Source organism: Muntiacus reevesi, chromosome 9 (assembly GCF_963930625.1).
Source record: "Muntiacus reevesi chromosome 9, mMunRee1.1, whole genome shotgun sequence".
NCBI classification, from domain to species: Eukaryota; Metazoa; Chordata; class Mammalia; order Artiodactyla; family Cervidae; genus Muntiacus; species Muntiacus reevesi.
Genome location: NC_089257.1, coordinates 41,957,451 through 41,974,728, shown reverse-complemented (window position 1 = coordinate 41,974,728; position 17,278 = coordinate 41,957,451). Strand labels below are relative to the sequence as shown.

Here is a 17,278-nt window from a genome sequence, read left to right as displayed (position 1 = left end):
CTCCAGTGATAGGAGGGCTCAGCTTATTAGACATGGAGTCCAAGGTATTCCACAACCACCTGTGTCTAGTAGAGAGTTGATTATATTTTATACTGGCTTATATCCTATCTATAAAGCAATGAACATCTTAAGTGAGGGTCTTACTCCAAGAGCGTTCAAATGAGAACTTAAGGATGTTGCTTTAAGCTAAAGCTGAACAAACAATGTTTTAGCCCAGAAATAAGACAGATCTGAGAATCTCCACTGCCCTTCCGTCTACTTCCTACATACCGCTGGGCATGCTGTTTTCTCTTCTTTAAAATGGGACTCAAAACATCCGTTCTAGAGAGCTATTGTGAGAAATAAGGAAATACTCCCCAATTATGTAGTTCATATCATTGTAATGTAGACATATCATTGTAAATATCCAGGGCCAACTGTGGATACTCCTGGAATTAAGATTAGCAGAAAAACAACTACATGTTCAAAAGCAGAGGGACAGAAATGTTGCACAGCTGGGAGTCCTCAGGTTGGAACACAGCCAAAGTCTCTGGGCAGGACTATTGGAAGCTTACTAATTAGCACATCAGATTCCCTTTTACTTATTCCATCTGTTACTTTTACTGAGATGTAATTCATATACCATAAAATTTGCCACTTTAATAGGTACAATTCAGTATTTCTAGTAAAGTTTAATGATTGTGCAGTCATCACCGCTATTGAATTCCAGAATATTTTCCTCCTCCCTTTAAGATACCCATACTCATTAACAGTCAATCTAAATCATTTCCCTCCTCCACCCTAGTCTTAGGAACTGGCAATACACTTTGTATCTTCAAGTTATGTCTTTCTGCGTATTCATGTAAATGAACCATCCTATATGTGGTCTCATGTGTCTGCTTCATGTGTTTAATATAACATTTTAAAACAATTTTTAAGGTTCATCCAGGTACCACAAATCAGTATTGCATTCCTTTCTATGACTGAGTTGTACTCCACTGTATGGATATACCATTTTATGTTTAGCTATTCAAAAACTGATGAATGTTTCAAGTGTTTCTGCTTTGTGGAATCATGAGCCACCATTTAAAAAGCATCATCAAAGAGGACACTTGAGGCTAACTGTCATCAGTTTAAAGCAAGTTCAGTCAGGGTTCTTTATGCATTTTTATTTAGTCATTATCATTAGCATGACTGAAGGAATGAACAAGTGGTATTTAAATTTAGCCACATATCTAGTGAAATCTAATGGCATCAGAAAAGAGAAAAGGAGTTGAAAAAATGGCAGGTAACTTTGGTAAGATGGGATGTGAACTGTGAAAGAGAAAATGGATGGTAATAAGAGGGTAAGATCAAGAGATTAGATGCATCTCATTGTGTTAAAGTATTATTGAAATCAACTGGTTACAAATACAAGAAAATATATTCAAAATAATAATCACCAGGTGAAAAGTGAAATCATTAGTCACTCTGATTCTGCAATTCCATGGATTGAAGCCTGCCAGGCTCCTCTGTCCATGGAAATCTCCAGGCAAGAATACTGGAGTGTGTTACCATTTCCTCCTTCAGGATATCTTCCAGATGCAGGGCTTGAACCCAGGGCTCCCACATTGCAGGCATATTCTTTACTGTCTGAGCCAGGTAGACAGTATCTACGACCTCTGAAAATAGGGGACAAAATGCTGTGCAGATGGTGTAGAAATGTGACTCAATTATATTGATACTTCTCTCTGTGACAGGTTTTTAGCTTTTATTCTTAATTTCCTTTTTTACAGTTCATTATAATACTTCTGAAAAAAGCTATGTGAACATATTCCTGATGTGTTACTTGGCAAACAAGTTCAAACTGAATAGGACCCTCAGGTACAAATCTCACCCAATCCCCTATGTCTTTTTACTTGATAAAAAGCATCATTCCCTGAGTTCCAAGCAGATTCAAGCGGATACTAATTAGGGAAGCAAAAGAATGCAGAAATAAAGGAAAAGCAGTCTAGGAAAACAACAGAAAGGGAAAAACTAGAGATCACTCCAAGAAAACTGGAGATACCAAGGGAATATTTCAAACAAAAATGGATACAATAAGGGATGGGAATGTCAAGGACCAAACAGAAGCAGAAGAGATTAGAAGTGCAAGAATACACAGAAGAACTATACAAAAGATCTTAATGACCCAGAAAACCACCATAGTGTGGTCACTCACCTAGAGCCAGACACACTGGAGTGTTAAGCCAAGTGGTCCTTTGGAAGCATTACTGTGAACAAAGCTAGTGGAGGTGGTGGAATTCCAGCTCAGCTATTTCAAAGCCTAAAAAATGATGCAGTTAAAGTGCTGCACTCAGTATGACAGCAATGTTATAAAGCTCAACAGTGGCCACAGGATTGGAAAAGGTCAGTTTTCATTCCAATACCAAAAAAGGGCAATGTAAAGGAATGTTCAAACTATTAGTCCAGTTGCACTTATTTCAAATGCTAGCAAGGTAATGCTCAAAATCCTTCAATCTAGGCTTCAACAGTACATGAGGTGAGAACTTCCAGACACACAAGCTGGATTTAGAAAAGGCATAGGAACCAAAGATCAAATTGCCAACATCCTTTGGATCATAGAAAAAGAAAAGGAATTCTGGAAAAAACATCTACTTCTTCTTCAGTGACTACACTAAAGACTTTGATGTGTGGATCACAACCAACTGTGAAACATTCTTTAAGAGATGGGAATACCAAACCACCTTACCTGCCTCCTAGGAAACCTATATACATTTCAAAAAGCAACAGTTCGAATCGAACATGCAGCAACAAAGTTTGGTTCCAAATTGAGAAAGGAGTACATCAAGGCTGTGTACTGTCACCCTGTTTGTTTAACTTCTAAGCACTGTACATTATGTGAAATGCCAGGTTGGATGAATCACAAGCTGGAATCAAGATTGAGGGGAGAAATATCAACAACCTCAGATATGCAAATGATAGCACTCTAATGGCAGAAAGCAAAGGGGAACTAAGGAGCCTTTTGATGATGGTAAAAGAGGAGAGTGAAAAAGCTGGCTTAAAACTCAATGTTTAAAAAAAATAATAAGCTTATGGCATCCAGTCCCAACACTTCATTGCAAATAGATGTGGAAAAAGTAACAGAATTCATTTTCTTGGGCTCCAAAACCACTGCAGATGGTGACTGCAGCCACAAAATTAAAAGATGCTTCCTCCTTGGAAGAAAAGCTATAACAAACATAGGCAATGTATTTAAAAGTAGAGACAACACTTTGCTAACCAAGGTCCATATAGTCAAAGCTATGGCTTTTCTAGTAGTCATGTACAGATGTGGTGTTAGAGTTGGAACATAAAGAAGGCTGAGCACCAAGGAATTGATGATTTCAAGCTGTGGTGCTGGCAAAGACTTCTGAGAGTCCCTTGGACAGCAAAAAGATCAAACCAGTCAATCGTAAAGGAAATCAACCCTGAATAGTCACTGGAAGGACTGATGCTGAAGCTTCAATACTTCGGCCATCTGATGCAAACAGTCAGCCAACTGGGAAAGAGTTTGGTGCTGGGAAAGTTTGAGGTGCTGGGAAAGGTTGAGGAGGAGAAGGGGGCAACAGAGGATGAGATGGTTGGATGGCATCACTGACTTAAAGGACATGAGTTTGAGCAGACTCCAGGATATAGTGAAGGGCAGGGAAGCCTGGCATGCTGCCGCCTGTGAGGTTGCATAGAGTCAGACACAACTTAGTGTCTGAACAACTAGTCAAGGAAAATTAGTGCAGTTATAAGGAAGAGCTGTAGTTCCTCTTCAGTGTATGTTTATAACAACCTGATACATGTCTTTAGATCTTTTCCAAGAACTAAGACCCCTTCCAGCTGGAGGATGGTAATTTCATACTGGGCATAGGCACATGGACCCCAGACCGATCAAAACCAGATGGCTGATAGCTGAAGTTTCCTGACCTCTATCTAATTACTTCACTGCCAACCAATCAGAAGAAAGTCACACATCCTTAGCCCTCCAGCCAAATTTGCCTTTGAAAATTGCTCCCTAAAAATCCATGGAGAATTTAGGTCTTTTGAGTTGAGGTGCTCATACTCCTTGCTTTGTTCTTGCAATAAAACTTTTTCTACTTCAAACTCCAGCTTTCCAGTTGTTTTCCTCACTGTGCTTTGGGCACAGGCATTTGCATTTGTCAAGAAAGTTTTGGGACTTCCCTGGCAGTCCAGCAATTAAGAATTTGCCTTGCAATGCAGGGGATGCAAGTTCCATCCCTGGTTGGGAAACTGAGATCAGGTTGCATGGTGCAGCCCAAAATAAAGTTATTAATAGTTTCACATGGGATATAAGTGCTTTATATTCAGAGTTAAAATCCCTCCTAATGTACTTTAACTTCTTTAAAAAATATTTATTAAAGTCTTCTTTGTTTTGAAAATTGTGATATAGCTTGGGATAAGGCAATGATTGTAAACATACACCCTAGAGTATATTCTATGCATAAATATCATTTGTGTAGAATTTCTTGAACTTAAAAGAACACAGTTTCCAATGCTCATGTGCTATATTAATAAAGGGTTGTCTTTTTCACAAAATTTAATCTCATTCAGAGATAATATTTTGAACATGTTTCATAAATTGTTAAATAATTATGAATTAATGATACATCTAATGTAATTATTAGTAAAAATAACCAAATAAAACTGTTAAAGAGCAGTTTTAGCCAATAGGTTAATAATATTTTACTTTCAGTTTTTAAATTATTAATATTTTCCCTTTTTTGCATTAATTTTGCATGATGAGAAATTTAAAGTCTATATATATATATCTTACATTAAACTATATATTAAAAATGTTTAAGACTACAGAAGTTCCTGTGATCAAGAGACTGACTGTGGAAAAAGCCTATGATCTCCATCTCTCAGAAGAACAATCTCCTTCAACATCAGTCTCTGTAGATAGGAAGGATATCTTCAGTTCCCCACTGATTTTATTCCCCTTTATCTCAGCAAGTCTTGCTTTTTATGGAACTTATTACACAACAAAGCCCTGCCTCCCTACCTTATCTAAACACACTCCTGCTTGTATCATTGACACGCATCTGGAAATCTTTGGAATGGCCATGGATGCTTAAGAGTAAATAAGTAGAATAAATAATAAGAAACAGTTGTTTTTTTTTTTTTTCCCCAATTTATTTTGCTTGAAAAGCATGGGATAAAGCAGGCCAATTTGCTCAATGATCAGAGTCCTATTCTCTGAAACTTTCCCCTCTGATATCACCTTTTTCTGTCACATGTGTAAGAATGAGAGGAATCTCAATGTCTGGGGCTGTGAGAAATGCAATTGCACTTTTGGATGAAGGGAATATTGTCACCTCAAGCTGAACTAGATACATCAGGGTCCCCTGGGTATTGAGTAAGAACAGAGTCCCAAGAAATTCTGGCTGCCCTTCTGGCCCTCAACCTCCTTTTTTAACCCAAGGATTAAAAAAAAAAGGAAAAAAAAAAAAAAACTCTGGCATTACAAGGGGCTAATGATCTTTGGTTAACAGGGAAAATAATATTACAAAACATAAATCTTCCATAGCTAGGACCAGTGAAAAAATGACCTTCTCCTTTGCTGGCCCTTTCCCATACTGTTTGTGGATACTGAGTAAGTGGATAGTTAAGAATGTGTACTAGGTTAAGTGGAGACGAGATTACATATTTTGAAGTACAAACCCAAGTACAGAAAATGGATGAAGATTTCAGGACAAAATCCAAGTCATAAAAGTAAATTGTATGGATATTATTTTGATAGAGTTGACTTTGAGGTCCTAGGAACTACAATTTTAGAACAGTAATAATACATTTGAGAGTCTGTTTTGGAAGATTGAGAGGTCAAGAGTAGTGAGCACCATGCTACTGAAGAGGCTGAATAGGCTGACAGATATTTAAGTTGAAGGAGACAGAATCTTAAGTGACTTGAATCTTTGTGCTGCTACAACCTAAGATATGTAACTTCAAAAGAAGGACAGTCTTTACAGGGAACCTATTAGCTCAATAGAAGGGGTATTCTTGTGAAAGCTGTACAGTAATTACACAGACAGTCCTGGACAGGTATCAGCACACATTGAGTCATCTGTCAAGAAGTTATACTGAATAATTATGTTTGACAAAGGTGATTTTGTACTCTGTTATACAAGAGATTCCATATATAAATTTTATGAGTAGAAATTAGGATTATTTGAGGCCAGAAAAGCACTAAGAATATTATTTGGAGGTGATGACTTGATTTAGAGAGACATGTCTTGGAATGTTTAGGACTATGGCACTGTAAAAATGTATAGATCATCTTAATTTAGATATAGACAACAAAACACTTCTGCAAACTTTCTGCTCTCATTTAAATATATATATATATATATATATATATATATATATATATTGATATATAAGCATGTAATCCCTACAACTAAACTTTATATTTTATTGCTGGTGTTCAGTTACTGGAAAGTGTCAAGAGTTCCCAGCAAAAGGCTTTGTATTATAGTGAGATTTTGATTTCTTCTCTGCTGCCAGAAGTGCAAGATATTTCCTCCTGAATGTGCCTGTGTGTTTGTCAGTTATTCTCCAGGTACCACTAGACAATTCTCAAAGAGGTGTACTTCTTCACATTTTTCATATTGCAGAAGATAAAATCCTAGACATGTTTACTTTCCTTTGGCGGTAAGTAGCCTTGATGTCTAAGTTATGTCTCTGTGATCTCTGCCTTCACATGAAGATCTAGGCTTCCAATGTCATTCACTCAACATTTGCTCTAACCAGGCAGGCATCTTCTCATTGCTCTCCTGGTGAAAAATCCAGGGTCTCTCTTCTCCTCCACCATGAACCCTGTAACACTCTTAATTTTCTTAACTAATATTTTAAAACTGTCTTTACTCTTTAGTGTGTGGGAAAGAGACAGAGTGATGAGCTGTATGTACTTTTCTAACTGAGGAATTTGTGTGTTAGACTTGTTACCTGAATCAAAATTTTAGGCATCTGACATTGTCTACCTGGATGTCTGAGTTCTACAGCAATTTCATATTTGAAAATTCTTTACTGAGAAGGAATTTCAAAGTCAAGAGAGATAGATCATTTTGTGAGTGGAGTCACAACCTTAGAAAGGAGACTTCATTCAATTTTGATCAAAGCTATACTGGTATCTTCTTTATGTACCAGCCTAAATTAGAAGCATATTAAAAAGCAGAGACATTACTTTGTCAACAAAGGTCCATCTAGTCAAGGCTATGGTTTTTCCAGTAGTCATGCATGAATGTGAGAGTTGGACTATAAAGAAAGCTGAGTGCCAAAGAATTGATGCTATTGAACCACGGTGTTGGAGAAGACTCTTGAGAGTCCATTGGACTACAAGGAGATCCAACCAGTCCATCTGAAAGGAGATCAGTCCTGGGTGTTCACTGGAAGGACTGATGTTGAAGCTGAAACTCCTATACATTGGCCACCTCATGAGAAGAGCTGACTCATTTGAAATGACCCTGATGTTGAGAACGATTGAGGGCAGGAGGAGAAAGGGATGACAGAGGATGGGATGGTTGGAATTCATCACCGACTCATGGATATGAGCTTTTGGGTGAACTCTGGGAGTTGGTGGTGGACAGGGAGGCCTGGCGTGCTGCAATTCATGGGGTCACATAGAGTCAGACACGACTGAGTGACTGAACTGAACTGAAAGTAGAAAGACAGTAAAGAGGTTAGAGAAATTTGTGAGGAGAGAAAAGTGCAGCCCAAGGATTTTGATGTCTCTGTGTCTAAAGTATTGTCCCACTGTGTTTTTATTCTTCTTTTTTGCTTTCTTCACTCAATGAACAGGTTAGAAGAAAGAGAAGATGGATTGGGGGAGGAAGGAGAATGCCACAGAGCTTCCTGATCCCACTGACACGATCACAAGCATGGAGTCCAAACACTCAGTATTCATGCTATGGATGTCACTGAATATGGGAAGATAATTGTGCTAAAGTGAATACTGTTAAACTTTCCATAGGTCTCAGTATTGCCATTTTCACAGCTAATGCAAAAAAAAAAAAAAAAAAAAGTGATAAATGAGCTGATGAAGTTAATTCTCCTATTTCTGTCATTCAGTACTTGAGTGAATAGCTGAGAATAACATATGTATACAAGAGTATAGAGAATCACAGTTTGGCCAAGGTTGTCCCCTTGCTAAGAGGTCCCCTGAGCTTCCATGTCTAATACAAATGGCACTGTGTTTATGCCCTCTGTGCTGACCTTTATTGGAATTCCTGGCCTGGAAACTACAGTATTGGATTGAGATTCCATTCTGTGCAATGAGCATGATTGCTTTGATGGGAAACTCTCTACTTTTGATCATCAACGAATCTGAACCCAGTCTCCATGAGCCTATGTATATCTTCCTGGCCATGTTGGGAGCTATGGACCTTGCACTTAGCACCAGCATTGTCCCCAAGATGCTTGGAATTTTTTGGTTTCACTTGTCAGTGATCTATTTTGATGCTTGCCTCTTTCAGATGTGGCTCATCCAAACATGTCAGGGTGTTGAATCTGGAGTCCTGCTGACCATGGCTCTGGACCACTATGTAGCAATCTGTTATTCTCTGAGGCATGCTACCATGTTCACTCAACAACTAGTCACTGACATTGGAGTTGGAGTGACATTGCAGGCAGCCTTTCTTTTTATCCTATGCATATTGCTCCTAAAGTGCCATCTTACCTTTTACAGAACTCAATTAATATCCCATGCTTACTGTGAATATATGGCCCTTGTAAGGCTTGCCACTGGAGATGTTTATAAGTTCTATGGTCTCCTTGAAGCTATTGTTGGTGACTTTGACCTCATTTTGATCACCCTCTCCTATGCACATATTTTTATCACTGTCTTCCACCTGCCCCAGAAAGAGGCACACCTTAAGGAATTTGATACATATATTACCCACATATGTGTCTTCTTCCAGTTCCAGTTCCAGAACTGGAAGAACTGGTTTTTTCTCCTTTTGTAATTATAGGTTTGCACATATATCTCATCTTATATATGTATCACTTTGTCCATTCTTTAGCTGCTGGTTCCACCTTTCCTCAACACTTTTCTCTATCAAACAGCATTCGAGATAAAGGAGCAAAAAATGTTCTGTTTCAAAGGTTAGGCTTGACATTTGATAGAACTAGTTTATCCTATGGATTTAATGTCTCATCTCTTGAGCATATGTGATCTGCAAATCCAGTTAGTGGTTTGGAGTATCATCTTACTTGATAAATATATTAATAAAATGTGAAATATAAGGGATCATATGGTGTTCACAGACTAAATAATAGTCTATAGGAAGAGTCAGAACCCATGACTCTTCTTATCACCAAGGCCATGTCTGAGTGAAAAAACAAATGCAGAGACCCTCTGCAGATCCTAGTGGAACAACTGAACTTTTCTTATACTTAGAGTCACAGGATCCACCTCCTATGTTTAATATATAAGTCCCTTTACATTCTTTCTCCAGCTATTAAAAAATCTTCTTTAATGATTACTGAACTGAACTGAATGATTACTTTGTCTCATCAAAATCCACCCCTTGAATATCTCCTTCTGGTCTACTAGAGACATAAATATCTATAAATATATCCTTCTTCATGAAGTTATACTTATTAAGTATTTTATGCTGCCAAATTGGTGAGTCTCATGCCATGAAATATGTTTCTTCTGACAAATCTATGACTAGAGCAAACAATGTTATCCTTATATTTTTTATTATTATTAAGTATCCACTTAATTTCTTTTTATAAAGAGCAATTTGAAAATATCTTTGGTATTTGGCATTTCTATGAATGTTATGAACATAAAGGCAACTTTCAAACTTACTGTAGGCCACACTGTTCTAAAGCTTACTCAACTATTTGATTCAACAAACAATTTTGACCTAGTAAGGATGGAGGTCTAAGAAACCTGGACAGAAATTATGGAGAAATTATGAATTTTAAAATTATTATTATTTTTAAAATTTATTTGTGTCTATGCCTGGTCCTTGTTGCTGTGAGGACTTTTCCCTCGTTATGGAAGCAGGGGTTACTCTCTAGTTGTGGTGCACAGGCTTCTCACTGTAGTGACTTCTCTTGTTGCAGAGAACACACTCCGGGGTGCCAGGCTTTAGTAGCTGTGGCTCCGAGGATCTCGAGTGCAGTCTCTGTAGTTGTGGCTCATGTACTTAGGTGCCTCATGGCACGTGGGATTTTCATGGATCAGGGATCCAGTTTGTGTCTCCTATATTGGCAGGCAGATCCTTTACCACTGAGCCACAAGGAAGCCCTGGAATTCTTACTGTATTGGTTTCTAAATGTCTTCTTTTTTTTCCTTCTTCTTTTTTTTTTTTTAGTATTAAACAAATTTTATTTTGTTTTTCATTAAGATTTCCATGATAACATTTCATAGATAGGTTTCATTTTTCAAGCTCATCACTAATGAGTTAAAGCAATCAAATGTTTGCCAAGTATATTTAATAGAAAAAGCAAATTTCAATTTGGTATTAAAAATGGTGGAAATTGGTTACATGTGAGAGTTCTGGAGTCAAATGAACTTGCTTCAAAATTTTATTTAGTCACTTCTTAAACGTATGCATTGGAAAAATGTTTACTGTCACAAATTAAGCTGTCTAACCTTTAATTATGAATGAAAATATGTGTCTTTGGGAACAAAGGTCATCATGCAAATCTTCATTATGCCTGCCATGTTTGAGTAGTATTGTGCCTCACTTTTCAGATAGATATACAAGTTGAGTGCAGTATTATTTATATCTGTAACTATTTCCATATCTATATATTTTGTGTCCATAATCAAATTTGTCAATATTATATGATTTCATTATTTATACTTTTACAGTTCTTTGCTTGTGTTTTTAGCATTTAATAGAATTAAAATTTTCCACTGTGAATATGGATTACTGTGTAACCTATTTCTCCTGTTAGAACTACTGAATTTTTATTTTAAGCATTGAGTAGTTAGACACTTCCATTTATTAACTAAATATTAAAACAAATATAACTTATTGGTTGATTGACCTTTTAATCATGGTGAAATGTTTCTTTATCTCTAGTAATGTATCTTGACCTATAGACTTAGTTTTGTTATTTTCAGCTAGCTTTTTTTTCTAATTCACTAATCCTACCTTCTGCTCTGTAACTCTGCCTTCCTTATTTATTAGGTTTAGTTTTTGTGGCTTATGGTTTTATAACATTCATCTAATTCATTCTTCCTATCTCTTTGTCTCTCCATTTAATTTTAATTTTTGGTATATTTTGGCGAAATTCACAATTTTCTCATTTATTTATTATTTGTTTCTCTGTTTACTTGAGCAATTACTTGAAATTACTTGAAATTACTCAGTTACTTGAAAATTCTTGTCTAATATTCACAATAAAAAACTACTGGGTATTTGTTTCAATTATTTCTTTTTTCTCCTTGTTTTTGAACTCATGTTCCTGTCTCTTGCCAAATTTAGCAATTTTTCTAGGGTGTCAGATTTGACATATAACATTTTCTGACCCCATGGACTATAGCTCGCCAGGCTCCTCTATCCATGGAGCTTTCCAGGCAATAACACTGGAGTGGTTTGCCATGACTTTCTCCAGGGGATCTTTCCCACACAGGGATCCAACCTGCATCTCTTGCATCTCCAGCATTGGCTGCAGGTTCTTTACCAGCCAGGATTTATTAAATTTATCTAATCAAGATTCTGACTCAAATGGAGCTTCCTCTCCCACTTTATTGGCTACATTTCTGCATGTAAGATTTTGCTTGATAGAGCTGTCAACTGTGAGCTAAATATACAATCCATAACCCAGCTTAATAATCCTGAGTCAAGCACCGCAAGACTGCCAAAAACTATACCTCCAACCCCACAAAGTTCTCTGCATTTTTGGTCCCATTCAGCCAACAAGTGCGTGCGTGTGCGTATGTGTGTGTGTGTTAGTCACTCAGTTCTGTCTGATCCTTTGCGACCCCATGGATTGTAGCTCATCAGGCTCCTCTGTCCATGGAATTCTCCAGCCAAGAAGACTGGAGAGGCTTGCCATTCCCTTCTCCAGAGGAGCTTCCCAACCCAGAGAGTGAACCCAGGTCACCTGCATTGTGAGCAGATTCTTTACTGTCTGAGTCATGGGAAAGCTCCATTCAGCCAATATGTCCTGTGAAAATGACTGCATTATCAGTCTTAGTTTTGGGTTCTTCTTTCTTATCTGCAGTTAGATCCTTATATCGCCTGCCTCTTTCTCTCTCTTTTTGTTGTTGTCTTTTCTTGACTTTTAAAATTGGTTTTATGCCAGGAAAAAAAATTGTTCTTCTCCTCCTGCTTTATCCTCAGGAACAGCAGATGACTCTACAAATGTAGCTTTAGATAGTCCACTTTCTCTGTCCTCTGAAATTTTCCTCTGTCATCCTATTGCTTCAGATTGTCTGTAGTGCATTTTAACTTTTTTTTAAAAGTAATTTATTTATTTTGTTCATTAGTATATTTTCCCTCTAGCTTCTGTTATCTGCTTATCTTGTCTGAGTTATAATTTAGATTTCATATATATAATATTTTATTTACCTTGTTTTCACCTTTCAATATATTTAAAATTTATGCTTAGATAACTTTACAACTACAAAATTATATATAGTCTTTAATATATATGAAACCTTTAGTGACTTCTACATATATGAAAAATCAATTAAATCAAAATTACACCACATTCATGAAAAATCCACAGAATATTCTTATTTAAACTGAAACAATGCATTTTCTTATATAAAACTCAAACAATGTAAATTGCTTCTTCTGCTTGCTCTCTTTACTTTCCTATCAGATTTAATTAAAGAGTGTGGTATTCAGGCTTTTTAATACGAGGATATATGTGGAATTATTTTTAAACAAAAATGAGTTTCATATAATAAATATTGCCCCTTAGGAGTTTTCCATCTACTGTCATAAAACAGACACCTCTGTAATTAAAACTTCTGGGCTTCCTTCATTTTTGAAATTCCTATAACAATATTGTAGAAGTTTCATAATTTAGTTAACTTTTTCTTTAAGTAAAGATTTTTTTAAACATATTAATGATGTCATAAGCATGTGTGTTTGTGTATATATCAAACCTGCGTTTTCTGCACTACAAGCAGATTCTTTACCGTCTGAGCCACCAGGAAAGCCCCATATATATGCATAGACACATACCACGTGTATAGATATATATTCACAAAATGCACAAAATGTATTAGTAGTAAAGTCAAAGTGAAGTCTCTCAATCCTGTCCGACTCTTTACGACCCCATAAACTGTAGCCTACCAGTCTCCTCCATCCACGGGATTTTCCAGGCAAGAGTACTGGAGTGGGTTGCCATTTCCTTCTCTAGGGGATCTTCCCAACTCAGGGATCAAAGCCAGGACTCCCACATTGCAGGCAGATGCTTAACCGTCTGAGCCACCAAGGATTAATAATTCATTTCTAATTATAAGTCATCTATATATTTTAACTTAATTAAAGACTGAATGTGTAAAAATAGCATTTTGACTTTGACATTTCATGAATCACTTTTTTCAAAGTTTTCTTTTTTCACTGTTATTTACATGGGTTCCTTTCAGTTTGTGTCTTCCAGTCAGTTTTCAGAATAAAGAAACTGAGAGGATAACTTACAGTATGAGATTTTAAAGAGACTTGAATATTGGGAAACTTTTCTTAGAAATATTTATGGAGAAAAAAAAAAAAACCCTCAACTTATATAAAATTTAAAATTCCCCAAACCTGTTTTACTGTTGTATAAAATGGAGAATACTACTGCCCATGGCTAACTCTGATAGTTAGTCTTACTTCAGAATTTGACTTATGATACACATAAATATATTTTGTTTAATGTCAACCTTAATGTATATATGATAGGGATCATTTACATCATCATTGATCAATATCACTATTGAATATGACGTTTCTTCCCATCCTTATTTCTGAAATAACATACATTCTCCATTGTTACTAGAACAAGTTAATTAATAATAATTTGCAAATAAGACTGATGGGAAAGACGGGGATTCTGAAATTTAAAAATTACCCTCACAGGGAACTCAGAAGACAGGCAGCATAAAGAGAACTCATTTAACAAGGGCAGAGCTGCTTAGGCAGGCTGAGCCGTAAGGATGTGTGTGGGCATGAACGGTGACAGTTCTGAAAGGCAAGAGTCACACACATAAACTCAGAGTCTTTTACTTAAAGAGAAAAAACAACCATTATTTGTCTCATAATAATGCACTAAGAGACAAACTGAAAACTAACAAAGCAAGCAGTAATTTTCAAAACTGAATATTTCCATATTCTCTAGACTATTATGGATGGAACATTATATTCATATTTTTCTTTAACTTTATTTTATATTGGAGTATATCTGATTAACAAAGTTGTGATAGTTTCAGGTGTGCAACAAAGTGATTCAGTTATACTTATACATGTATCTATTGTTTTTGAAATTGAGGTTGTTACATGATACTGAGCAGATCTCCAGGTGCTATACAGGGAGCTTTATATATTTCAAAGTAAATGTGAGGCAATTTATTTTTAATTTGTGTAGTTAAACTGCAGTTAGCCCCTGCTAGTAACCCTGCCGCCACAGTCATGACAAGTACATAGCCATGATTAAGTTGCAATATTCAAAATAAGAAAGAAAAAAAAGAAAAACAAACAAACCTTGAGACACACCAGGTTTTTCATTAACTTTGTTTTTTACTTGGGGGGCATTTTTTTAAATTATAACCTTCCCAAAAATATACACCTGCTTTTATGATTGAATTAAATTATCTAATTTTACTTATGAAGAGGATGAGAATTAGAAATGGGACATATATTCAAAAGAGTCTCAAAAACACAGTTCTGTCCCTGGCTTAACCACTAATGTATTAGTAAAACATTAATACCTCTGATCCTCAACCTCCTCTCTTAAAAATAAAGAGGCTGATCAAACTGTAAAGTGTCATTTTGTCTGCAGACCCCAAAGTAAAAGTGAATTGATATTAAAGTCAGTTAAGTGTTAGTAGCTCAGTAGTGTCTGACTCTTTGCGACCCTGGGGACTGTAGCCTGCCAGGCTCCTCACTCCATGGGATTCTTGAGGCAAGAATAACACAGTGGGTTGCCATGACCTCTTCCAAAAGTCAATTAAAATATCTTTAAAAATCAATAAGCATCCCACACTACTCTGAATTTACTACAGTTTGCAAATGTGTGTATTTGGGGGTACTGGATAGGAAATGTACAAATGTGAGAGCTGATTCAATGTCCTTATTTATCAAGCTTTTGCACTAGCTATGTAATGTAATCTATGAATATCATACATTTTACTAGATGGAATGGAATGGGCTCTCCAGACACTTTTGTTCAGTAATAAGTAGAAGTATGAATATCTTGATAGAGATGATTTGTGACATATAAAAATAATATATAAAATCTGTTTCTTCCATGCATATTAAACACATATAATAGTTACATGAAAAAATAAAATACTCTAAACTAGAATTCAAAAAAATCGTAGATGTACTATAAATTGAGAAATTTGAAAATGCTCATTGGCACACTATGGAACATAATTCACTTCAGTTAACATTCTACTTAAATTTACAGTTAAGAAATAAGACTAATAACCCTTTCTCTCTGACTATAAGACCAATAAATTTTGCTCTACATATTTCTCTGATTTTCAAAAACTAATAAAAAAATACTTTGTATATTCTTTTCAGGTTAATCATGTTCAATTTGTAGTATAAAACAGTGACAAAAGAAAGAAAATTACTATAAATTTGCCTTTAACATGTTAAGTATTTCATATACAGTTATTGCTGCTAAAAGTCATTATTATTCACCTCTCTTGTGAATACTACCTTCCCTCCCCTAAAACATGTTAACCTCTAGAACTCAAGTTTGTTTAATGAACCATCTCTGAATCCTGTTACGGATTTGTTGGGTCTTGATGCTGTAGATGATGGGGTTCATCAAGGGTGGGAAAAGGATGTAGATGTTGCCCATAAGGACATGGACCACAGGCGAGAGGTGCTTCCCAAAGCGGTGTACCATAGTCAGACCAATGATTGGAATATAGAAAACCAGGACAGCACAGGTGTGGGAGACACAGGTCTTCAAGGACTTGAGCCGCTCCTCTCGAGATGCAATAGTCAAGACAGAGTGCAGAATCAATGTGTAGGAGATGAAAATGAGCACTGAATCCAGAAGCAGTGTACAGATCACCAGAGCTAAGGCATACAAGCTGTTGAAGCGGATATCAGAGCAGGTCAGCCGGAGTAGGTCCTGGTGCAAGCAGAAGGAGTGGGAGAGGATGCGTGGTCGGCAATAATGGAAAAACTTCAGGCGGACAATCGGAGCAGTAATGAACAGGAAGCTCCTCCCTAAAATGACCATACCGATGTTGATGATTCTGGTATTGGTGAGGATAGATGTGTATCTTAGAGGATTGCAGATTGCAGTAAAGCGATCAAAGGCCATGGCAAGAAGGACTCCAGACTCCATGCAAGATAGCCCATGAACAAAGAAGGTTTGGGCAATGCAGGCATCCAGCCCAATCTCCTGGCTGAGCCCCCAGAGGATCCCCAGCACCGTGTGTGCTGTGGACAACCCCATGCAGAGGTCAGTGAGGGCCAGCATGGCTAGGAAGTAGAACATGGGCTCGTGCAGGCTCGGCTCCGTGCGGATCACATGCAGCACCAGGCAGTTTCCTGAGAGCACCACGACATAGATGCAGGAGAAGGGGATGGAGAGCCAGGGATAGTGCTGTTCCAGACCAGGGAAGCCCGTAAGGAGAAAGGTAGAGTTACTGATTTTAGAACCAGGTCGGACAGACATTGATTTCCAGAGACAGTGACCTCTCAGGGAAAAATGACTGCCTTCAAAAAATCTCTGAAGTAACAGCTGTAATAAGAAATGGATTAGTACAGTAGCTGTTTAAATATACAACCAAGGCTTGTAGTTTTTCAGAAGCTAAGTATTCTCTGAAACAGAGACAAATTTATGCATACACATGAAACTTCCCTGTTATTAGATTTTTGGCCCCATCAGAGGCCATATCCACAAGGTCACCAGCAAATTTTAGCTGAATGCTTCACATTACAGGTCTCAAATATGATGGATCTTTTACTTTGCAAAGAGTAATAATGTTTAAGCATGCAAAGTAGAAAAAGAAAGCACATTTGGGTTGTTCACATGTAAATCCTGGTGAAATAAACTGCAAAGCACAGCTGTTGTGTGGAGAATTAAACTCTGCTTATTACAAAGGCATTAAGTCATTTAAAACAGTCGT

General features: G+C 36.8%; 1 protein-coding gene and 1 pseudogene across 1 annotated transcript; one reads left to right on the top strand and one right to left on the bottom strand.

Annotated features, from left to right (window-relative positions):
• The first annotated feature begins 8,173 nt into the window (after window positions 1-8,173).
• On the top strand, window positions 8,174-10,550 carry LOC136175826 (olfactory receptor 52A4-like; annotated as a pseudogene).
• A 5,332-nt stretch (window positions 10,551-15,882) lies between these two features.
• Window positions 15,883-16,824, bottom strand: LOC136175121 (olfactory receptor 51V1-like). The gene has a single exon (XM_065945430.1). It carries the CDS (start codon window positions 16,822-16,824, stop codon window positions 15,883-15,885), a length of 942 nt encoding a protein of 313 aa, XP_065801502.1.
• Between the last annotated feature and the right edge of the window lie 454 nt (window positions 16,825-17,278).

Coding starts and splice junctions, on each gene's coding strand:
- LOC136175121 (XM_065945430.1), bottom strand. CDS start 16,824: ATGTCTGTCCGACCTGGTTCTAAAATCAGTAACTCTACCTTTCTCCTT.